Source organism: Topomyia yanbarensis, chromosome 3, assembly GCF_030247195.1.
Source record: "Topomyia yanbarensis strain Yona2022 chromosome 3, ASM3024719v1, whole genome shotgun sequence".
Taxonomy (NCBI): Eukaryota; Metazoa; Arthropoda; class Insecta; order Diptera; family Culicidae; genus Topomyia; species Topomyia yanbarensis.
In genome coordinates this window covers 62,820,291-62,839,296 of record NC_080672.1, presented here as the reverse complement: position 1 = coordinate 62,839,296, position 19,006 = coordinate 62,820,291, and the positions used below count along the sequence as shown (strand labels likewise).

The following is a 19,006-nucleotide window of genomic DNA, read 5'->3' as shown; positions in this document are numbered from 1 at the left end:
CGCTGCCTTTAGAATTCTTTTCTACTGCTATTATGCATACAAAACATTATTTATTAACAAGATGTTGATTACAAACAGTCAAGGATAGAAAATACTAATGCACTCTTTTACAGAAAAACTAAAGAGAGCTATCCCATTCACCACAACACAATGTTTTAATCTTTTTTAATCTTTTAATCTGAAAAGGCTATAATTTTTCTCTTGAAAGGCGGGCGCTTGAGAAAGCGCTGATACAAAACCTAAGCAAACCAGCTATGACCTTAGAAATTTTAGTTCAAATGAGAAGTTTCTGGATTTGTAAAGCCAACAATAAGCCTTTCACGCCATCATCATCAGAAAGCCGATCGCGACACAAAACGACATTATTTAGCTCTTCCAAAAAGGGGTGGGTTCTGTCAAATTGAAAGAAAAAAATCACTAGCAACGCTTTCAAAGATCCTGTTTAGAATAGCATACATTTATGTTTTATTACTCTACTGAAACTGTCCACTCCTATCGTTTATAAATCTACTTTCAGCTACTTAAATCACAACGAAGCTTTCGATGATATTTCAGCTACAGTAACCGCTCACCGCGGTCACATCCATCATTCAATCGAATCTCATAAACAACCGCAACTATGTGCGGTTTCCTTCCATTACAATCACTATCTTTCTCTCTCTCTCTCTCTCTCTCTCTCTCTCTCTCTCTCTCCCGAAACGGTCTGATATTTTATTAAACGTTGTAAATATTTTATCGATAGAATTATTTCAGTTTTAATTACAGTATATTTTCCAGTCGCATTGCCTCCCCCTCCCTCCTATTTGTCCAACGCAAATATTATCAATCCTTCTCACCGCGCCTGACCATTAATTTGCACTCGCAATAATTTCATTTCATTGACTTTCGCCACTCGGTAATCGATCAATCTCATCCATTCCCGAATTTTTCGAGGGATGGATGACTTTTGCAACGCAGTAGGCCGCTGGAAACGAGCTACCCAGCGCATCCACCGCAGACGATGAAATTGATCGGTTTTGAGCCAAACTGTTGTAAATAAATTGCTACCTACCTACCTATACCCATGATTCTCATTGAACTCGTCTGCTTCCCGCACATCAATATATGATACATACATGAAAAACACATTTCACACGCAACGAATTAAATCGTAGAATTTGACCGCAAGCAAGCGCCCGCCGGAACCAGTGTGGTCTGGCGGATTTTAGTTTTAAAGCAGTTACGAAATATATTTTATCGAACTTTTTTTTTTGGTGGGTGGGAAGCCCCTGCTCCGTTTGCAACTAAGAGCGACCATCGTTCGCAATACTCAATTCGATTGTAAGCAAAAATGTATTTATGTACTAAGGCGAAGATGGGTGTTCTAGAATAAAGATCCGCTTTTCTTGTGTTTGTTTTTTGAAAAATCATCTAAAATGCTACATTCTGTTCGAACCGCTTTACGATCTGTTGTAAATATTTGCTTCTTAATTTGTAAGTAAAATTTGTATGTTTAGCATTTAGGAACGGAGAAAAACAGATTTATATGTATTGTGTTTTGGTTATTCTATCAAAAGATATAGATATGTTTTAAATAAAATATTTGAAAATACTATTTGGAATTACTGGAAAGAAACACTCCCGAGAATAACAGTTAGATTTAAAAAAAATTATTTACAAACATGATGACATCTTTCAGATTCGACAAGCTCTTCTATATCGACAAATTTTAGATTTGTATTCAAAATATGTGGCGTCACTTGGTGCACTCAAACGCACATCAATCACTGTATTGAAGAATCAATGCCATCTAGATCCCACAGCAAAATCTTAACTTGCACGCAATTTTCCATTCAAATATAAACAACAAAATACACGATGATATCTAACGCTACTCAACAGCGCGCCTTATCTATCCAAACTTCTTATCAGTTCAGCTCCGACCAAACTGTTATCTACCCCACGAAGTTAGTATGCGTGCGCGGAAACAAACATTACCCACCTTAGCTTACGAAATTCAAAAACGCGGTCGCGTCCCATTAGTGAAGCATAGGTACGTATACATAGTCGCTGACTTGGTCAGGTACCTACCGGGTCGATAGTGACCAACTTTTCTGGTGTAATTCGAGCATTGCGCACTCATCTCAATCTAAGTAGGCATTTCGCGACGTTTTAACTGAAGTAAGGATGCGTTGTTTGTGTTGACTTTATCGCAGCTAACGCTGCTGCTATCAACCTGCATGGTTGTAGGTTTCGTGACATTTGATAAAAAAAATATAACCGACGACAGGTGGAGAAGGGTTTCGCGCATCGATTAGGCGAGGCCCGTAAATGAGTGACTCTTATCAGTAATTATCGTTAGTTCTTCGTTGGCCGTCGTGGGATTTGTTCGTGTAGTGCCGAAAGTTACGCGCTTCTTTAGGAAATTGTGGGTGAATATAGTGCAATAATTAGGTTTACGCTAGTGAGATTGTGCTTTTAGTGAAACTATTTGTGAAATTCATAGGAAGTGTATTTAAAGTATCGCGAGGAAGTGAATCTTTGCACCAAAAAATAGTGAACAATGGCTCGCGGAGAGGGGAAAGGTGAAAGTGTGGCTAAATTGGCCAATCGGATCGCCGCCATTAAGTACACGCTGTTTTGTTTCAACATAGTTGCCTGGGTAAGTAGAATGAATGAGATTTCTTAACCGGGATCGGTATTTTATTTAAACAATGCGTCATCTAAAGAATTCATTGGAATTCCATGGTTGCATTATATGTAGAGGTATAAAGTGAATCGACCAGTCAATGAGTGACTCATTATCAAATCTCATCGAGTTCCTAGTATTGATGGTGGTAGTGTAATGCCGTTATCTTCGGTGGAAGCAGCCATCATCGCTGATAAGAGTTTGTAGGTTTGATTACCCAATATGGCTGCTCTGGGGTTAAGCCGAGAAAACAAACAAAAAATCGAAAGTGGCACGCGGTTTTCTGTGAGTTTTATATTTCTTCTTTTGGGGTTCTTCTTCAGTATGATCATTTATTTATGGTTCATGATTTATTCTACCAGCCATCAGCCAAAGCAACTAAAAATTTGATTAGTTATAAAGAGTGGGAAAAACATTGAAGGATTGATAATTTACACGGAAAACCCTTTTCTCAGATGGTAAACTGGAGTATTGAAGTATTAATCCAGTAAATAATATTTTAAACCCAACAACCAGATTTATTTGTTAAACTAACTTCCTTCCAACGAAGACAACAGTCACGAAAATCTCACAAGGCAAACGGGAAAAATGTATAGTTAATCAGCTGCGTAAAGTACGTGTAGAAATCAATAACAAAGTACCGTTATTTTCGTTGCGACAGTCGACTGTAGAAATTGTATTGATCAAGTTTACTTTTTTGGGACAGAATAGTTTTGTCAGGAGCGCATCTGTTCGGCGATTGTTGACTTCAGAAGCTGTTAAATTAGACCCCCGTTAGAGAAGTGAAGCGTTTATTGAAAGATCAAATGTGTAACGACGAATATAACCTGGGGGTGATCTGCATTTGTTGAAAAACGCCAAAACATTCTTACTCCTGCAGTAGAAGGCAAAAGATTAAATTATCGAGAAACTTTAAACAAGCTCATATAACCCAATTTCACGCCTTCCTATACTTTCTTCCTTCAAACCCTTGCTCTACCTAATACCCAAGGACGTAGCCTCCACCCCAAATCAAATTGAGATAATTTGTTTTGGAAACTGAAAATTTGGATACTGCCCGAAGCTTGGTGTATTTAAAAACCTGTGGTGAAACAATTAAAAAACCTGTTTTAATCCACCTAGCGGTGCAATTGTGCCTTTCTCATTTCTCTAAACTATAGCACGGAGGCTTTTTATGTTCAACATAGTTGTGAAAATGTCCATTACATTCTTAGTATACTTTGCACTTATACACAATGGCTTGCCAGCCACGAACTTGATGAGCTACGTGTCGACGGTGAAACACTTGAAACAAAAAAATATCGTACTTCATTAGCCTAATCAGTATTAGATCAATGTTATCTGCTTGCCAACTCATTTTGTCATGCGGGGGTGGGTATGTGAGGAGGGCGAAAGTTCCATGAAAGAACGACTCCCCAGCTTAAATTGGTATGCTTTGTGATACAGTGGTGGTTTAAAGATGATGGGGTTGAAGGGGAGGGGTATGAGGGCTGAGGGGTGATTTAAGGAGATTTTTAAGGGAGGGAGTGAACAGTAGAGGGGGGGGGGGTGTAACCCCTCTCCTTAAACCATCAACTGCGCCCCTGTTAAAATCCAGAAACCTTATGCGAGTCAAAAAAAAAGTTGGCTGGGATTAGGTTGACGTTTTTCAGAGTGATTGCATAACCTTTCTATATGAGAAAGGCAAAAAACTCCAAAGAAGACATTAGTAGTGTAAAAGATTCTTAGATAGATTGTCAAAGTCAATTTGACATGCGATTTTGACGTTCAGATGCCTTTTAGTTGGACAACGGTCCAACTAGCGGAGGTCCAACTAAAAAGTGGTCCAGTTAAAAAGTGTCCAGCCAGCGAATCACAACTGTATATTGAATGAAGAAACTTATCTGATTTCCTGTCTCAAGTAAAACAATAGCTGTGTCACATACAGTTCATGCACACGACTTACCAAAACCGCTTGATGAATAGATTTGCAGTGTTTGTTGTCGCTTTCCAAAAAAAATTGCACCTTGTTTCACTTTGATATTCACTGGAGAGATACTACAGCTGGAAGTGCAGAAAAGAGAGTGGAAACGACGTCTTCAAATGCGAATTATACATAAATACATACGACTTGCAAAGTCATTCATTTCCACAAATATAGGTTTGCGTGAGTGATATGAAGAGCCCACAACACACAGTACAAGCGCACGACCAAAGCAAAGGAGGCGCCATTCGACAATCGTTAAAATACGACTACCCAAGGGCACTAAAACTTAGCTGATCAGTGTAGAACCTCGTTATCATAAGACTTGGGCAGATTTACAAACCATGTCTTTTGTCATTTTAATATACATATTTTAAAAAGTATTTTATAAAATTTTCACTTACCCAGTCACCACCTAGGCAGAGCATACGTTCTGCGATCGAAATATACTGCTACAAAATTGCGCAAACAAAAAGCAGAACCGCACCGAACGAAAAAAGAATCGGCAATGTTGAGATTATTTCACTTCGATGTTCGTTTGTCCAGTACCGTAAACCGGGGTGACATTGATCACTTTTCGAAGAAATCATTACATATTTTTAGACGCAACACATTTTTTTCAAGTTTAATATTTTTAAACCATGTACTGATGTATGGAGAACAAGATTGGATGGTTTTACCTAAAATTGTCCGTATACAGCTATTTTTTCATAAATGATTTCAGGTTGAAGTCCGTTTTCGTGTTCCGGGGTGCCTTTGATCACCTGCATGTTCACCCACATTAAGTTATTGATGTCAATGTTTTTCATTCCAATGGTTGTTTAAACTAATTCTGGAAGGATACTCATTAGGGTGGGACAAAAAATAGACTCCAGCTCCGAGCAATTTTTTGGGTACCATTTGGGTCCTAGAACATCTGTGCAAATTCTTAGCTTGATCCCTGAAACTATATTTTTGCGCCCACTGTTCAAAGTTTACATGGGATTTTATATGGGCAAATTAACTTTCACAAAATAATTCCTCCAGGAGTCGCCCATTGCTTCCTAAAAATAAACAGTTATGTGGTTTTTGTAGGAAATTTAGCACAGAAACAAAGTCTCGAAAACTACGAAACGATCTGACGCTTAAGAAAAAAGTTATTAAGTTGAAACCAATTGATGCTCTGACGATTGATAAAATATTCATTTTTTCTAGCACCACTGTTGTTGGTTGTCCAATTGTATGCAATTGTGTTTTGATATTCTCTTAATGTGTCTAAATCATTTTCCCATACTATTTGGCCACTTCGCAAGAGTTTTGAGGCATAAATTGAGTCTTCTTTTGTATATAAAAAGAGAAAATTAAAAGTTTTGTATATAATTCGACCATCAGCAGCAGTGATGCTATGAAAAGTAAAATTTTCATCATTCTTCAGGGTATCAATCGGTTTTTGCTTAATAACTTTTTCCACAAGCATCAGATTGTTTTGCAGTCCTCTAGACTTTATTTCCATGACAAATTTCCTATAAAAATCAGATATCCATTTATTTTTAGGAGGTAACGGGTGATTCTTGGAAGAATTAATTTGCAAAAGACGTTTTCCCCATACGAAATTCCATGTAAACTTTAAACCGTGGGCGCAAAAATATAGTTTCACCGATCGAACTAAAAATTTGCAGAGTTGTTCTAGGAGCTAGATGGGACCCAAAAAGTTACTCGGAGCGAAATTTTATTTTTTTCATATAACCATGTCCCACTCTAATACTCATTGTTAAATAGATGTTAATTGATATTATACAAAGTATTTCAATGTACTGTAAAATTCGAGTAACCAAAATTCGTATAATTATTTTCAACTTGAATAAAAAATTCTGAAAACCTTTAAAACTACTAAAATTGTTTTGTTGCAGTGTTTTATCAATGTACAAAAAGTGTCATCCATTTTAACACGTTGGAATATTGAACAATAAAAAAAAAGTTGCGAATTTTAACTTAAAATAATTTGAAATAATTGCCAACTAGTTTCACAAAAAATGTATTAAAAATAAACAAACTCTTAAAACTAAATTTAACATATCCCAATCTAAAGGAAAATAAAAACTCGCTTGTAATTTATTACTCTTGCTCAAATCTGAGATTTATTTGTTTTATAAAAAAATAGACACTTTACGAAGCTTCGTAAAAATCAGGTAAAGTCAAATTTCGGTTTTTTGTAGTTTTTGTACACAAAAACCGAACAATATACTCAAAACGTATAACAAATCAGTATTTTATAAGTTTAGAGTAAAAATCATTTCAAATTAAAATGATTCGGTAGACTATTCTGGTTTAATAAGCGATCTACGAAAAAAGTGTCGAGTGATCAAAGTCACTCCGATGATCAAAGTCACCCCGATTTACGGTACATGCTAAGCGTTATGGACCTGATTTTGAGTAATGAATAGCGTAGGAAATACTATTGTTCCTGTAGAGAGAGTCCGGACAAGATGAATTTGACGTATCCAAACTAAAGAATTGCGACCTACAGAATAGGTATGGCTTTTATAGTACTTATCCGTGCTTTCTCGTACTTAAGGAAAACTTTTGTTAAAAAATCAATGAAAAGTTCTACGGGCGATGCTAATATGTTAAACGCTTTCAATCTCTTAGATTGCTTATTAACAAATTTATTTATTTAAAACCGCTTGTACCATGTAGCAACACATGTGCCTATAGTGGTGCGATTACTATTGTTGAAAATCCCAATGCAAGGGAGCTCAAAATTTAAATAAAATCAATTTTTTCAAATGTTATTTGAGCAAATTCGTAGGATAACAGTTTTATCGTTGCATAATTTAGTGTACCGATTTTTCTGAGAAATAGGTGTGCAATCAGCTCAGGAATTTGCTAAATTCTCCCGGCACGCCGAAATCCGCCGTAGGTGTGCAATGTGATGAAAGAGACATTGATTGGTCATAAGTGGTCAAAACAAATCCAACCCATTTTAATAGGTTTTGCATCATCTAGATACCATAGTGGTACCAGTTTCTATGAGAATTTACTGTGTGACCGCATTCGTCAACTCGTAATCGCAAACCAGATCAAAATAAAAATCAATAGCAACCGATGCACAGTGGGAAAAAAGTATCAAAAACGCGACTTTACTCAATAGCTTGATAGAAGGCTAAGTGTTGTAATCAATAATGAATACTTCTTATGTAAAAATGTCTGGGGAGTCGATTTCAGGTATTTAAAATGATCGTAAAGTACGCTATCATGTCCGTTTTACCCCAATTCTCCTTTTCGTTTGAGTTTATTTTCAAAACTGAATATATAACTCGGAAGAAAGTTGGAAACGGCTTACAAAAATTGATATTTCTTATGTAAAAACGTTTTTAATCCACCTAACAGTGTGATGAGACATTTCTTATAACTCTTATCACTCTCTTCGGATATTATATCGTTTGAGAACATTTAGAACTTGATGCTTCGCGATGTTTTTGATAACACATACTACATGGGATAGTGGCAGGACTCAGAGAATCGCTCAAATCAGCATAGGACAACATCAGTGCTAGAAATCTCAAACCAAATCAATGGGAAAGCGAAAAAATGGCCCATAAAATATTGAATGATTGTTAATGCTGTGTTAATAAAATATCTAAATTGTGGTGGGAAAACTGAATTTTCCTAAAGGGGTTATATATTGTACTGAGCCAAAAAAATCGAATTTTTTTTTTTTGAATCGATTTGAAGTTTATACTTTACTCAAATTTCCAACGCGACTGAGAACTAAGAAATCAAGGCTTTTTCTTGAAAAGGGCGATACTAGCAGTGATACCACTCAAAGAAAATCAACAGTGAATATTTCCAGACTTGGTTTTATTTCCTATTTAAGAACTATTGTGTTTTTTTACATCCTAGATTGCATGATTCAGTGATCGAAACCCAAAACTTCATAAAGTATTTGAAATTATTAAATTAAAATTTGTTTTTGCTATTGAAACTGACAAAATGATAGTATCGCCGCTTTGGCGATTGTTTACTTTTTCGGTCCCACCTATCAGCATTGAAGTATCGCCTTTACGTTTTTTACAATAACTACCGTTCTACACAACCGATTTCGTCCGTGTTTTTTTCAATAGAGATCATTATTACTATTTAAAGCTGGTATTAGCTTGATAATCCTAAAAAAATACGAATATAACAGTTTCGCCTCTAAACTGCTAGCAAAAAAAGTATCGCCCTGTTTGTTTGCATGGAGAATGGAGGGCGAAACTTTAAATAAACAAACAAAAATACAGTTTCGCCCGTTGTATTGTTTGCTGTAGTTTAAGAAAGCAATATCGTAGAATCAAAAATTTTAAGGTTAATTTGTTGCGTTTCAAAGCCCTCATTCGCATGTATGAAAAAAGCCTTATGTTTACATTTGTAAGTATCGCCATTTTAACAAAAAAGGGTTGAAATGAAATCGCAGCTCCTGATATCACGCTATCTCTGAAGTGCATGCGTGCATAGTTTCAAATTTTACTTCGACATCGACTTTTTCTAAAGGTGACTTCCCAGTAGTATTCTTGATTTGTATTATTATCGCTAATCCTAATGCAAAAGAACAAATAAAAACCTCACGAAAACGAACCGTTTGGGAAAATCATCATCATTACTGGAATTTTCATTTTCACGAAACTTTTCGATAACCTTCCGTCACTTGCGTTAACGCACTGGGTGCACAGTAGGGTGACAGGAAAAAAATGACCCCTATCGGCCCACCTCTGCGTCGATTCCTAGTCCCACCAGGAGTACTTGCACCAAATTTGAAGCAAATCGGACAAGTCTAACTACCGGACCAACGGGCCTGAAGTTTGTATGGGAATTTTCAATAATTTACATGGAGAAAACCCTCAAGCACGCATTTTCGCCGCTAGGTGGCACTATATGCATCGTATTATCACTGTAAGTGAAAATAAGAAGGATCATTGAATTGTCTACAACTTAGTCGAAGACTGCAAGTAAATTCGACTTTGTTAAAAGAAGTTATTAAACTTTTAACGAAGTGATGTCTGAGTCAGTTTTGCATGAAGCCTAATAGTGCATGGTTGTGTATCAGTACTCGATTCACACGAACTAAACATTTTTGTGAAATAATCGTTAGGTTTAGTTCAATGGTATGTTTACAAGAGTTATAGTAAATAATATGAGTCATGCTTTGATTAGAAAATTTTAGTTCCACTTGTTACCGCATAGAGGGCGCCAACACTAACTTTTCAACGGAGATTTTTTTTACGAGTTTTCTTCATGTAAATTGTTGAAAAATCCAATACAAACTTCAGGCACGTTGGTCCGGTAGTTAGACTTGTTCGATTTGCTTCAAATTTGGTACAAGTACTCCTGGTGGGACTAGGAATCGACTCAGGGGTGGGCCGATTGAGTTTTCAAAAATTCATCATTTTTCTGGGCAGTCTAGTGCACAGTGCTCTAAAAATCTAGCGAAATCGTCTTAGGGCACCAGTGGGTCTGTAAAGAATACTAAAAATTAATTTCTTTTCCATAATTTTCAGTTCAGCAATTCGAGAGATCGTGCTCACCGCAAGCCATGAAAAATAGACTACGTTGTGAAGCGATGGTCACTATTTATTAAAAAATCACGGTTGAATAAAAAATAAAACTATTAAAAAAATTCAAATAGTTTATAATTTTCACAAACTTATTAGGAAAAATTGTTTAATAAGCTTTCGTAATATTGTGTAGGAAAAAAGCTGAAAATTTGAAAATAAATCTGAGGATTATGATTGATTACAGATCTCTGGAATTTTGTATTGGAATGTTTTCAGGCCGGAATTTGATATTGATGCTAATAGACAACTGTGAAATCAAGACCAATAGATCAGTTACGTATCAGGACCCCATTCCGACAATTTATCAAAAGTCCTCATGATGTTTACAACAACAGGTTATCAATCTACGGATCAGATAATTGTTATTGTAATATTGAATTAAATCAGTCTGCATCAATAAATTTTCAACTTCAATCCAATTTTTTTTGGGTGTGGTTGGGGGGGGGGGGGGTTGTATGGTGTTAAACCGCAAAACCTTCTCTTGGCTACACCGTTGCTTGGAGTTATTTATTTCGCTTTTCATTTTCCGAAAGGTTTCAGATCGATCCGATGGTCATAAGTTAGAAAAAATGCAGTCAGAAGGTTCGCACAAATGAACATTTTTGCACTGATAAGTTATCAAGTTCCTTCCAGACAACTTGGAAATGTTCGGTGATTATTTCTAGCGGTTGTAGATAGAAAAATGAAATACAAAATTCGATTTATCGAAATAATGTTTGGCTTATTTCAATGGATTATTACTATATTGAACAATAAATAGGCGACGAAGAGTAATCCACAAACAACAAGCCATAACTTTTAAAGTATTCAAAATAGATATTTGAAGTCTTTAGTAAAGTTATTCGCAAAAGTAAGAGCTACAAATTTGCTGAAGGCATCATTTCGATATAATCACTTCCAAAAAAATTTGTGAAAATATCTCACTCATAGGGGGATTAATCAGCAAAAGCACAATACCAAAAGTAAGGGCATATTGCCTCCATTAAATTCTCCGAAGATACTATTGACCTAAAATAAGCCGTTTTGGCGTTAATAATAGATTACATGTTTTTGGTCATATTTCTGGCTATGGGAAATAATAAAAATCTTTTGTCCGCATTTAATGTTAAATATCTCTTTTGATAATAGTCCGATTTCAACAATCTATAGCTTGTTCGAAAGGTATTCGTTAAAGCTGTCTAAAAACATATAAATTGGTAATCTGTATTGTCAATTCCGGCAGATAATTTAAAAAAACTGCAAAAAACGCCATTTTCATGCATTCAAACATTCATATCTTAAAAACTAAACATCAGAATCAAAAACAAATTAATAGCGTTCATACTGTTTTTTAGTTCTTTCATTTAAAATTGGTTTGGATAAGATCGGTTCAGCCATTGCTGAGAAACACGAATGAGAATTTGTCCGTTACATACACACACACAGACACACACACACAGACATTGTCCCAAATCGTCGAGCTGAGTCGATTGGTATATAAGACTCGGCCCTCCGGGCCTCGGAAAAAATCTTGAAAGTTTAAGCGAATTCTATACATTTCTTTTCTTTTATATTCTTATCAGTTGCAGTCAGCCTCTTTCGAAGAAGTACAGCCAGGTTTAACTTCATATTTGAGTTATCAGAGGAACTTAGGGTAAAACGGGTACACATGTTTCGTGCGGATATTCTAGCTACTTTCAATTGATTCCCTGAAGTATTTAACATAAAAAATTACTTTTTATCAGCCGATTTCAGCCTGTTTCTGAAATGTTGGGTAAGTATAATCACACACAAGTGTAAGGTACAGAATTGTGGTAAAACGGATCAACACGTTTCGTGCGGTCATTCCAAGTATCTTCAATCGATTCCCTGAGCTGATTTACACAAGAGAAACTACTTTGGTGAGCCGCTTACAGCCTCTTGCTGAAATAATGAGTAAGGTATAACTTCACACATACATTATGTGATGAATTGGGGTAAAACAGGTATACACGTTTCGTACGGTCATTCTATTTTCATTCGATTTCCCGGAAATTTTTGCATAGGAATTACATGTACGTTTCATCAGCCGCATTCAGCTTCATTCGGAGAAGCAGAGCTAGGTTTAACCTCACACTTGAGCTATGGGAAGAATTTGGGTAAAACGGATATACACGTTTCGTGCGGTTATTCTAACTATCTCGAATCGATTGCCCGGAGTTTTGTACACAAGAATTACTATTTTTCATCAGCCGCATTCAGCCTCTTTCCGAGAAGTACAGCCAGGTTTAACCTCACACTTTAGCTATGGGAAGAAGTTGGGGTAAAACGGATACACGTGTTTTGTCCGGTCATTCGAACTACCTTCAATCGATTTCCCAGAATTTTTTGCATTAGAAATACTACTTTTGATCAACCGCATTCAGCCTCTTTCTGAAATGTAGAGCCTGGTTTGACTTTATACTTGAGTTATGGGAAGAATTGGGGTAAAACGGGTACATACGTTTCGGGCGACCAGTCTAACTATATTCAAACGATAACCTGGATTTTTATACATAAGAATCATCACTTTTGATCAGCCGCATATAGCCTTTTACCGAAATATAAACCCAGGATTAACTTCAAACTTTAGTTTTGCGGAGAATTGGGGTAAAATGGGTGTATACGTTTCGTGAGATTATTCTAAATGTCTTCAATCAATTTTCTGGACTTTTTTACATAAGAAATATCAATTTGTGTCAGCCGTTTCCAACTTTCTTTAGAGTTATATATTTAGTTTTGAAAATAAACTCAAACGAAAAGGAGAATTGGGGCAAAACGGGTATGAAAGCGTACCGTGCGGTCGTTGTAAATACTAGCAATCAATTTTTCAGCCCTTTTTACATAAGAAAAACCTTACCTGGTAAACGACATCCAGCCTTTTCAAAAAAAGTCGCGTTTTGGGTCCATTTTTTCCCACTGTGCGATGGGTAAGGTTACACCTTTAGTTTGAAACTAAGATAATACAAATCGGTTCGTGCATCTCTGAGAAAAATGATCGACAATTTTCACACATACATACACACAAACATACATACAGACTTTTTCCGATTTCAGCGAATTGAGATGAATGGTGTAGAAGACTGATTTCTGTCAATTTTTTCGAGATTGCACCAAATCTGGACGTTCCTTGCATTTTAAAGTCATTTGACATCAAATGTACGAATTCGATTTCTAAATATTCACATACTATTCCATTTTAATAAATTTTAGTTCCGACTTAATTGGGAATTTCTTATGTGACTTAACAAATAAGAACAAACATACACACATACATAATGACACAAACATACAGACTTTTTCCAATATCGACGAACTGAGCCCAATACTATTAAGTTAAAAGTTTGCGATGATATTGGTGCAATTATTGATAGAGGCGGCAAATAGTGATGTTAGCGCTCGATTTTTCAAAGGCATTTGACACTGTATCTTATTCAAAGTTATGTGAAAAATTTCAAGCAAATTTTGGTTTTAAAATGAACGCAGTTAACTTGATTGAATCGTATTTAAAGCACCGAAAGCAAGCAGTTCATGTGGGTGATAGTTTCTCGAATTTTTACCTGTTCTATCAGACCAGACGGTTCAGACGGTTTCCGGAACAATGTAAGCGATCCGTGCGAAGTTTCATAGACGTCTATGGGAAAAATATACGTTTTATTTGGGACAAAGTTTATGAAAATCGACCCAACCAGCCGTCTATGGTAATCAATATGGCCAATGAGACTTCGGTTGGCCGTCAGTGACCTACAACTGCAAATGCAAATTATTTGACATAAATTTTAGTGAAATTTTTACCTTTTGGCATTCATCGTGGTATCGGTTTGAATTGGAATTTTCTATGTGACCCCACGCCACAACCCGTAACTTCGGAACCGGAATTTTGATTGGGATGAAATTTGGCATCCATTTACGAGTATGAAACACCTTTCATTTCAAACTAAGTTTCGTCAAAAATGTCAAGCCATCGCCGAGAAAACGATGCCACTGTTGTTCTAAATTTAGTTGTTTCCGCCGGGGCTTCCAGAACCGATGATTGGGACCAATGTGGCCAAAGAGACTTTGAATAGTTGTTAGTGACTAAGTACTACAGATCCAAGCAGATGTTGTCATATTTTGGAAAAAATTTCACCTTTTACATTCATCGCAGAAATCTGTTAATACCGGGATTTGCTGCATGATCGTACTCCTTATCTTGTAATTCGGGAACCGGAAGTCGGATCCATTTGAAATTCAATTGCAGTCGATGGGAACGTTGTATCTTTCATTTGAAACTAAATTTGTACAAATCGGTCCAGCAATCTCTGAGGGAAATGAGTAACATTTTTGACTCATACGCACATACATACACACACATACACACATACAGACTTTCCGATCTCGACGAACTGAGTCGAATGGTATAGCAGACTCGGCCCTCCGGACCTCGGATAAAAAGTCGATGTTCGGAGCGATTGCATAACCTTTCTATATGAAAAAGACAAAAAAATTTGCCAAGATCCAAAAATGTCAATTTTCGTCAATTTTTTTTTACGAAATTGCTTCAAATATCGGTGTTTCATGCATAGACTGGCAAATCCAAGAAATTCTGCACCTTTTTTAAATAAAAAAGTTTTGCATCATTTTGATTTGATATCATAGTGGTACCAGTTTATATGGGAAATTGCTGTGTGGCCACACTCTTAAACCCGTAACTCCGGAACCAGAATTCCGATCGACACAAAATTCAATAGCATCCGATGAGAAGGTTGTACCTTTCATTTGAGACTAGGTTTGGGCAAATCGGTTCAGCCATCTCTGAGAAAAATGAGTGACATTTTTTGACACATACGCACATACATACACACACACATACACACACATACAAATTTTTTCCGATCTCGACGAACTGAGTCGAATGGTATAGGGAACTCGGCCCTCCGGGCCTCGGTTAGAAAGTCGGTTTTTGGAGCAATTGCATAACCTTTCTATATGAGAAAGGCAAAAATGGGGTGCGCAACGTTTGACATAAGTACGTTAGGCATAATGGATGTTAGGAATAATGGACGATTGGCATAATTCATAAAAATATAGAAAAATAATCGCAAGGCTTTCGTTAGAGATTTCGCTTGTTTTTTTTTAGGTTAGGAAAAAATGACGCTTTGCTATACCATACCTTCGCATAACTCTAGCGAGAGACTCCAAAATGAAAAATACGATGCGATAAATTTAACCCTTACAAGTGTAGAGTTTTTTTTTTCTATTTTTCTGTAGACGATATGAAGAAAATATCCTTTCCGTTTTGATACCAGCAAATTTTTAGCCTTTTAGATGTATTACCAATACAGTTGCATCCAAATATTTAATAAAAGCAAAATAATGAACAGACTGCTGCAACGGCATTAAATTAGCAAGGGAGTGGAAGGTGAAGTATATTTTTTCAAAATTAAGAGTCAAAGTACTCAAGGGAGCCCAAGGAGTTGAAGAGCGGTTCCGACAGCATGAAATACAAAGTTACTTTACCCTCGTCCGGACATGCCGCAGACTCAGGTGATTAACATTTCTAATACCAAAAGATCCTAACTCCTGCGGTAACAGACAAAGGGTTAAGTCGCCGGGAAACTCTAAGTTTGCTCATTGACCCTACTTCACGCTTTTCTAAACATTCTTCCATCAACTTCTTGCTCTCCTTTGAGTACTATGGCTCTTAATATTTAAAAATATTCTTCACCTTCCAGTCCCTTGATAATTAAATGCCGTTACAACATTTAACAAATTGACTCAATAGGTTGTTAACAAAAAAATGGAAAAAAAATAATGAACAGACATTAAGTTTTTGATCCAATGGAAACTGGCAGTGTACAGGATCAATATTAGGCTACGGATTCTACGTTTGTGACGATAACTTTTTCGTTTCTGTAACTCATCACAGTACAGGAATAAACTCTCTCACATCAAAGAGTTTCCGTAGCTCTATTTGTGATGGCCTCGTGAATACACTCATTGTGCTTAAGAATAAGGGAGATAATCAATATAGAACCAGTAATATTGGTATATTTGTTGAATGAATAATAAAATGCATCATTCTTTCTTTCATGAGCTGTTCTTGTAGGTTATATATTTTCTTCTTGGAAAATTACACCTTGCATGCATGAAGAACTAATCTAAGTTAACCCCTAATACAAAATAGACTGATTTTTAACAAGAGTATCTAACTTAGAGATGTGCAATTTGTTCAATCGTTCTGCATATTTTATTTGAGTGAAGATTTCTTGTGGTATATACAATAGAATAACATGTTGATCGAGTTTTATTAGCTTCCAGAGCAATTCAAAAAATTTCAAGCATTTGAGCTCTTACCACCCGAGGCTGTCACCACCAAAAAGTTATTTCCTTAACACTCGGAATACCAAGGGGGTCAAACAAATGGAAATGCTTAGGTATGTCGTAAACACATTGCATCGAATAAATAGAATAATAGGGTTGTCCACCGCAAGTTATAGTGAAATGAGTAAAACAAAGTCAGAGAAGAAAAAATGTGAACGCTAATTTGACTGGCCATATCTTGCCTGTTTGTTGACCGATTTCCATTTTTTCTTCAGCACTGGATAGCAATATCTTTCACAAAAACGGTGATTAAAAAATAATGGAAAGCAAATTTGTATATCCGATGTAATTGTAAAAATAGTAATTGAAAGTCAGTACAGACAAAATTAGCTTTTCAGTTCAAATAATCGTATCTCAGCCGTTTGTCAACCAATTTCAGTTTTCCTTACACCTATGATATTCCTAGAGCTTTAAGATTTGTAATGCATGCAGTAGATTTTCAAAAGTTACTATACTTCTTTGAAGTTTCAGGCGGTTTGATTTTCACAATGCACGTGGCACACGCTTGGATAAAAAATTTTGCGTCTAGTTTAGTTTTACGGTTTGAAATGTAATACGTTTACTGAATAATTCTGCGTATTACATATGGATATTATTATATCAAAATGTTCGTACAAACGTTGAAAAATGCAATGTACATACAAAGTTACAAAATAATAGTGTGTATGTAAGTTACAAAATAATAGTGTGTGTGTTCAGTAAATACGAAGAAGTTCGGAATTTTAAAATATTCGTCATATAAGTTTAAATTTAAAGCGATGACCTATAGTTTTATATACACAAATCGATTGTAATTCATGGCAGCTACAATTTCTGAAAGAACAAATTCCTATATTTTCTCAAAAAATAGACAAAAGTACGTAGAACTACAGAAATTTCATTTCATTGGCAAATAACTTGAAATTCAAAGCGATGACTTATACTTCTTTATACACCAATCGATTGTAATTGGATTTCGGTTACAATTTCTGAACTATCAGTGTTTTTATTTTTTCAAAAAAAAACAGACAAAAATACGTTGAAGTACAGAAATTTAATGTGGTTGGTAAATATCTTCGAATTCAAAGCGTTGACCTATACCTTTTTATGTACCTATCGATTGTAATTGATTTCAGCAAACAATTTCTGAAAGAACAAATTCTAATATTTTCTCAGAAAAATGAAATTTCTTTAGTTCTGCGTATTTTTGTCGTTTTTTGTGAGAAAATATAAAAATTGTAAGTTTAGTTATTGTAGTCGGAATCAATTATAATTGATTGGTACATGTAAAGGTATAGGTCATCGCTTGGAATTATACGATATTTACCACCTGAATTAAATTTCTGTAGTTCGACGTATTTTTGTTTATTTTTTGAGAAAATATAAGCATTTGTTCTTTAAAAAATTGTACACGAAATCGATTACAATCGACTGCTACATAAACAGGTTTAGCTCATCCCTTTGAATTCGACGATATTTGCCAACTAAATGGAATTTCTGTATTTCTACGTATTTTACTTATGTTTTGAGAAAATATAAAAATTTATCTTTCAAAAAATGTAGCCGAAATTCAGTTACAATCGAGTGGTATATAAAGAAGTATAAGTCATCGCTTTGAATTTCAAGTTATTTCCCAATGATATGAAATTTCTGTAGTTCTACGTACTTTCGTCTATTTTTTTTTTTTTGAGAAAATATAAGAATTAGTTCTTCCAAAAATTGTAGCTGCCATCAATTACAATCGATTAGTGTATAAAAAACTATAGGTATACGACGAATATTTTAAAAGTTCTGAACATTCTCGTATTTACTGAACTTTTCCTACTACACACCATTATTTTGTAGCTTATATACAATATTGAGTTTCTCCACGCTTGTGCGAACATTTTGATATAATAGTATCCATATGTGATATGAAGAAATATTGAGTAAACATGTTATATTTCAAACTGTAAAACTAAACCAGGCGGATAAAATTTTAACCAACCTTGTGCCGCGGGCATTGTGAAAACCATTCCGCCTAAAACCTCGAAAAAGTACAGTATTTTTTGACAATCCACTACCTATTACATACATTGCAAATCTAGAAGCTCTAAGAATTTTATTGGTGTAAGAAAAATTGAAAATGGTTTTTTTTATTCATTTCGTTTATTTGATAGGCACAAATGCGTTAGCTTGGCGGTGCCAAATTCATTTGTTTTTACATTTTGGATATTTTAAAACTAGGAGGTTACAATGTTGAATTATTTTTTTATAAAAGAGAAAAATTTTACAGCTATCTTAAGACTAGAAATAAGATTCTATATACAAGAGAGAAGGCAAAAAAAATTCATGAAAAATTTTAAAACAAGGAATTCAATAGTAATAGTTTTTTAGGAAATATTTACAGTTATCTTAAAACTAACATTATAGTTTGGTACACAAAAGGGGGAACAAATATTTATGAAAAATTTCACCGGTGTT

At 35.3% G+C, this 19,006-nt stretch overlaps 1 protein-coding gene across 1 annotated transcript in view; it reads left to right on the top strand.

Moving 5' to 3' along the window:
* The first annotated feature begins 2,036 nt into the window (after nucleotides 1–2,036).
* The window catches only part of LOC131691060 (tetraspanin-2A), a 211,064-nt gene continuing 194,094 nt past the window's right edge, over nucleotides 2,037–19,006 (top strand). The window contains exon 1 of the mRNA XM_058977220.1: nucleotides 2,037–2,641. Coding sequence (XP_058833203.1) covers nucleotides 2,543–2,641 — 99 coding nt within the window. The 5' untranslated portion in view covers nucleotides 2,037–2,542. The remainder of the gene's footprint in view (nucleotides 2,642–19,006) is intronic.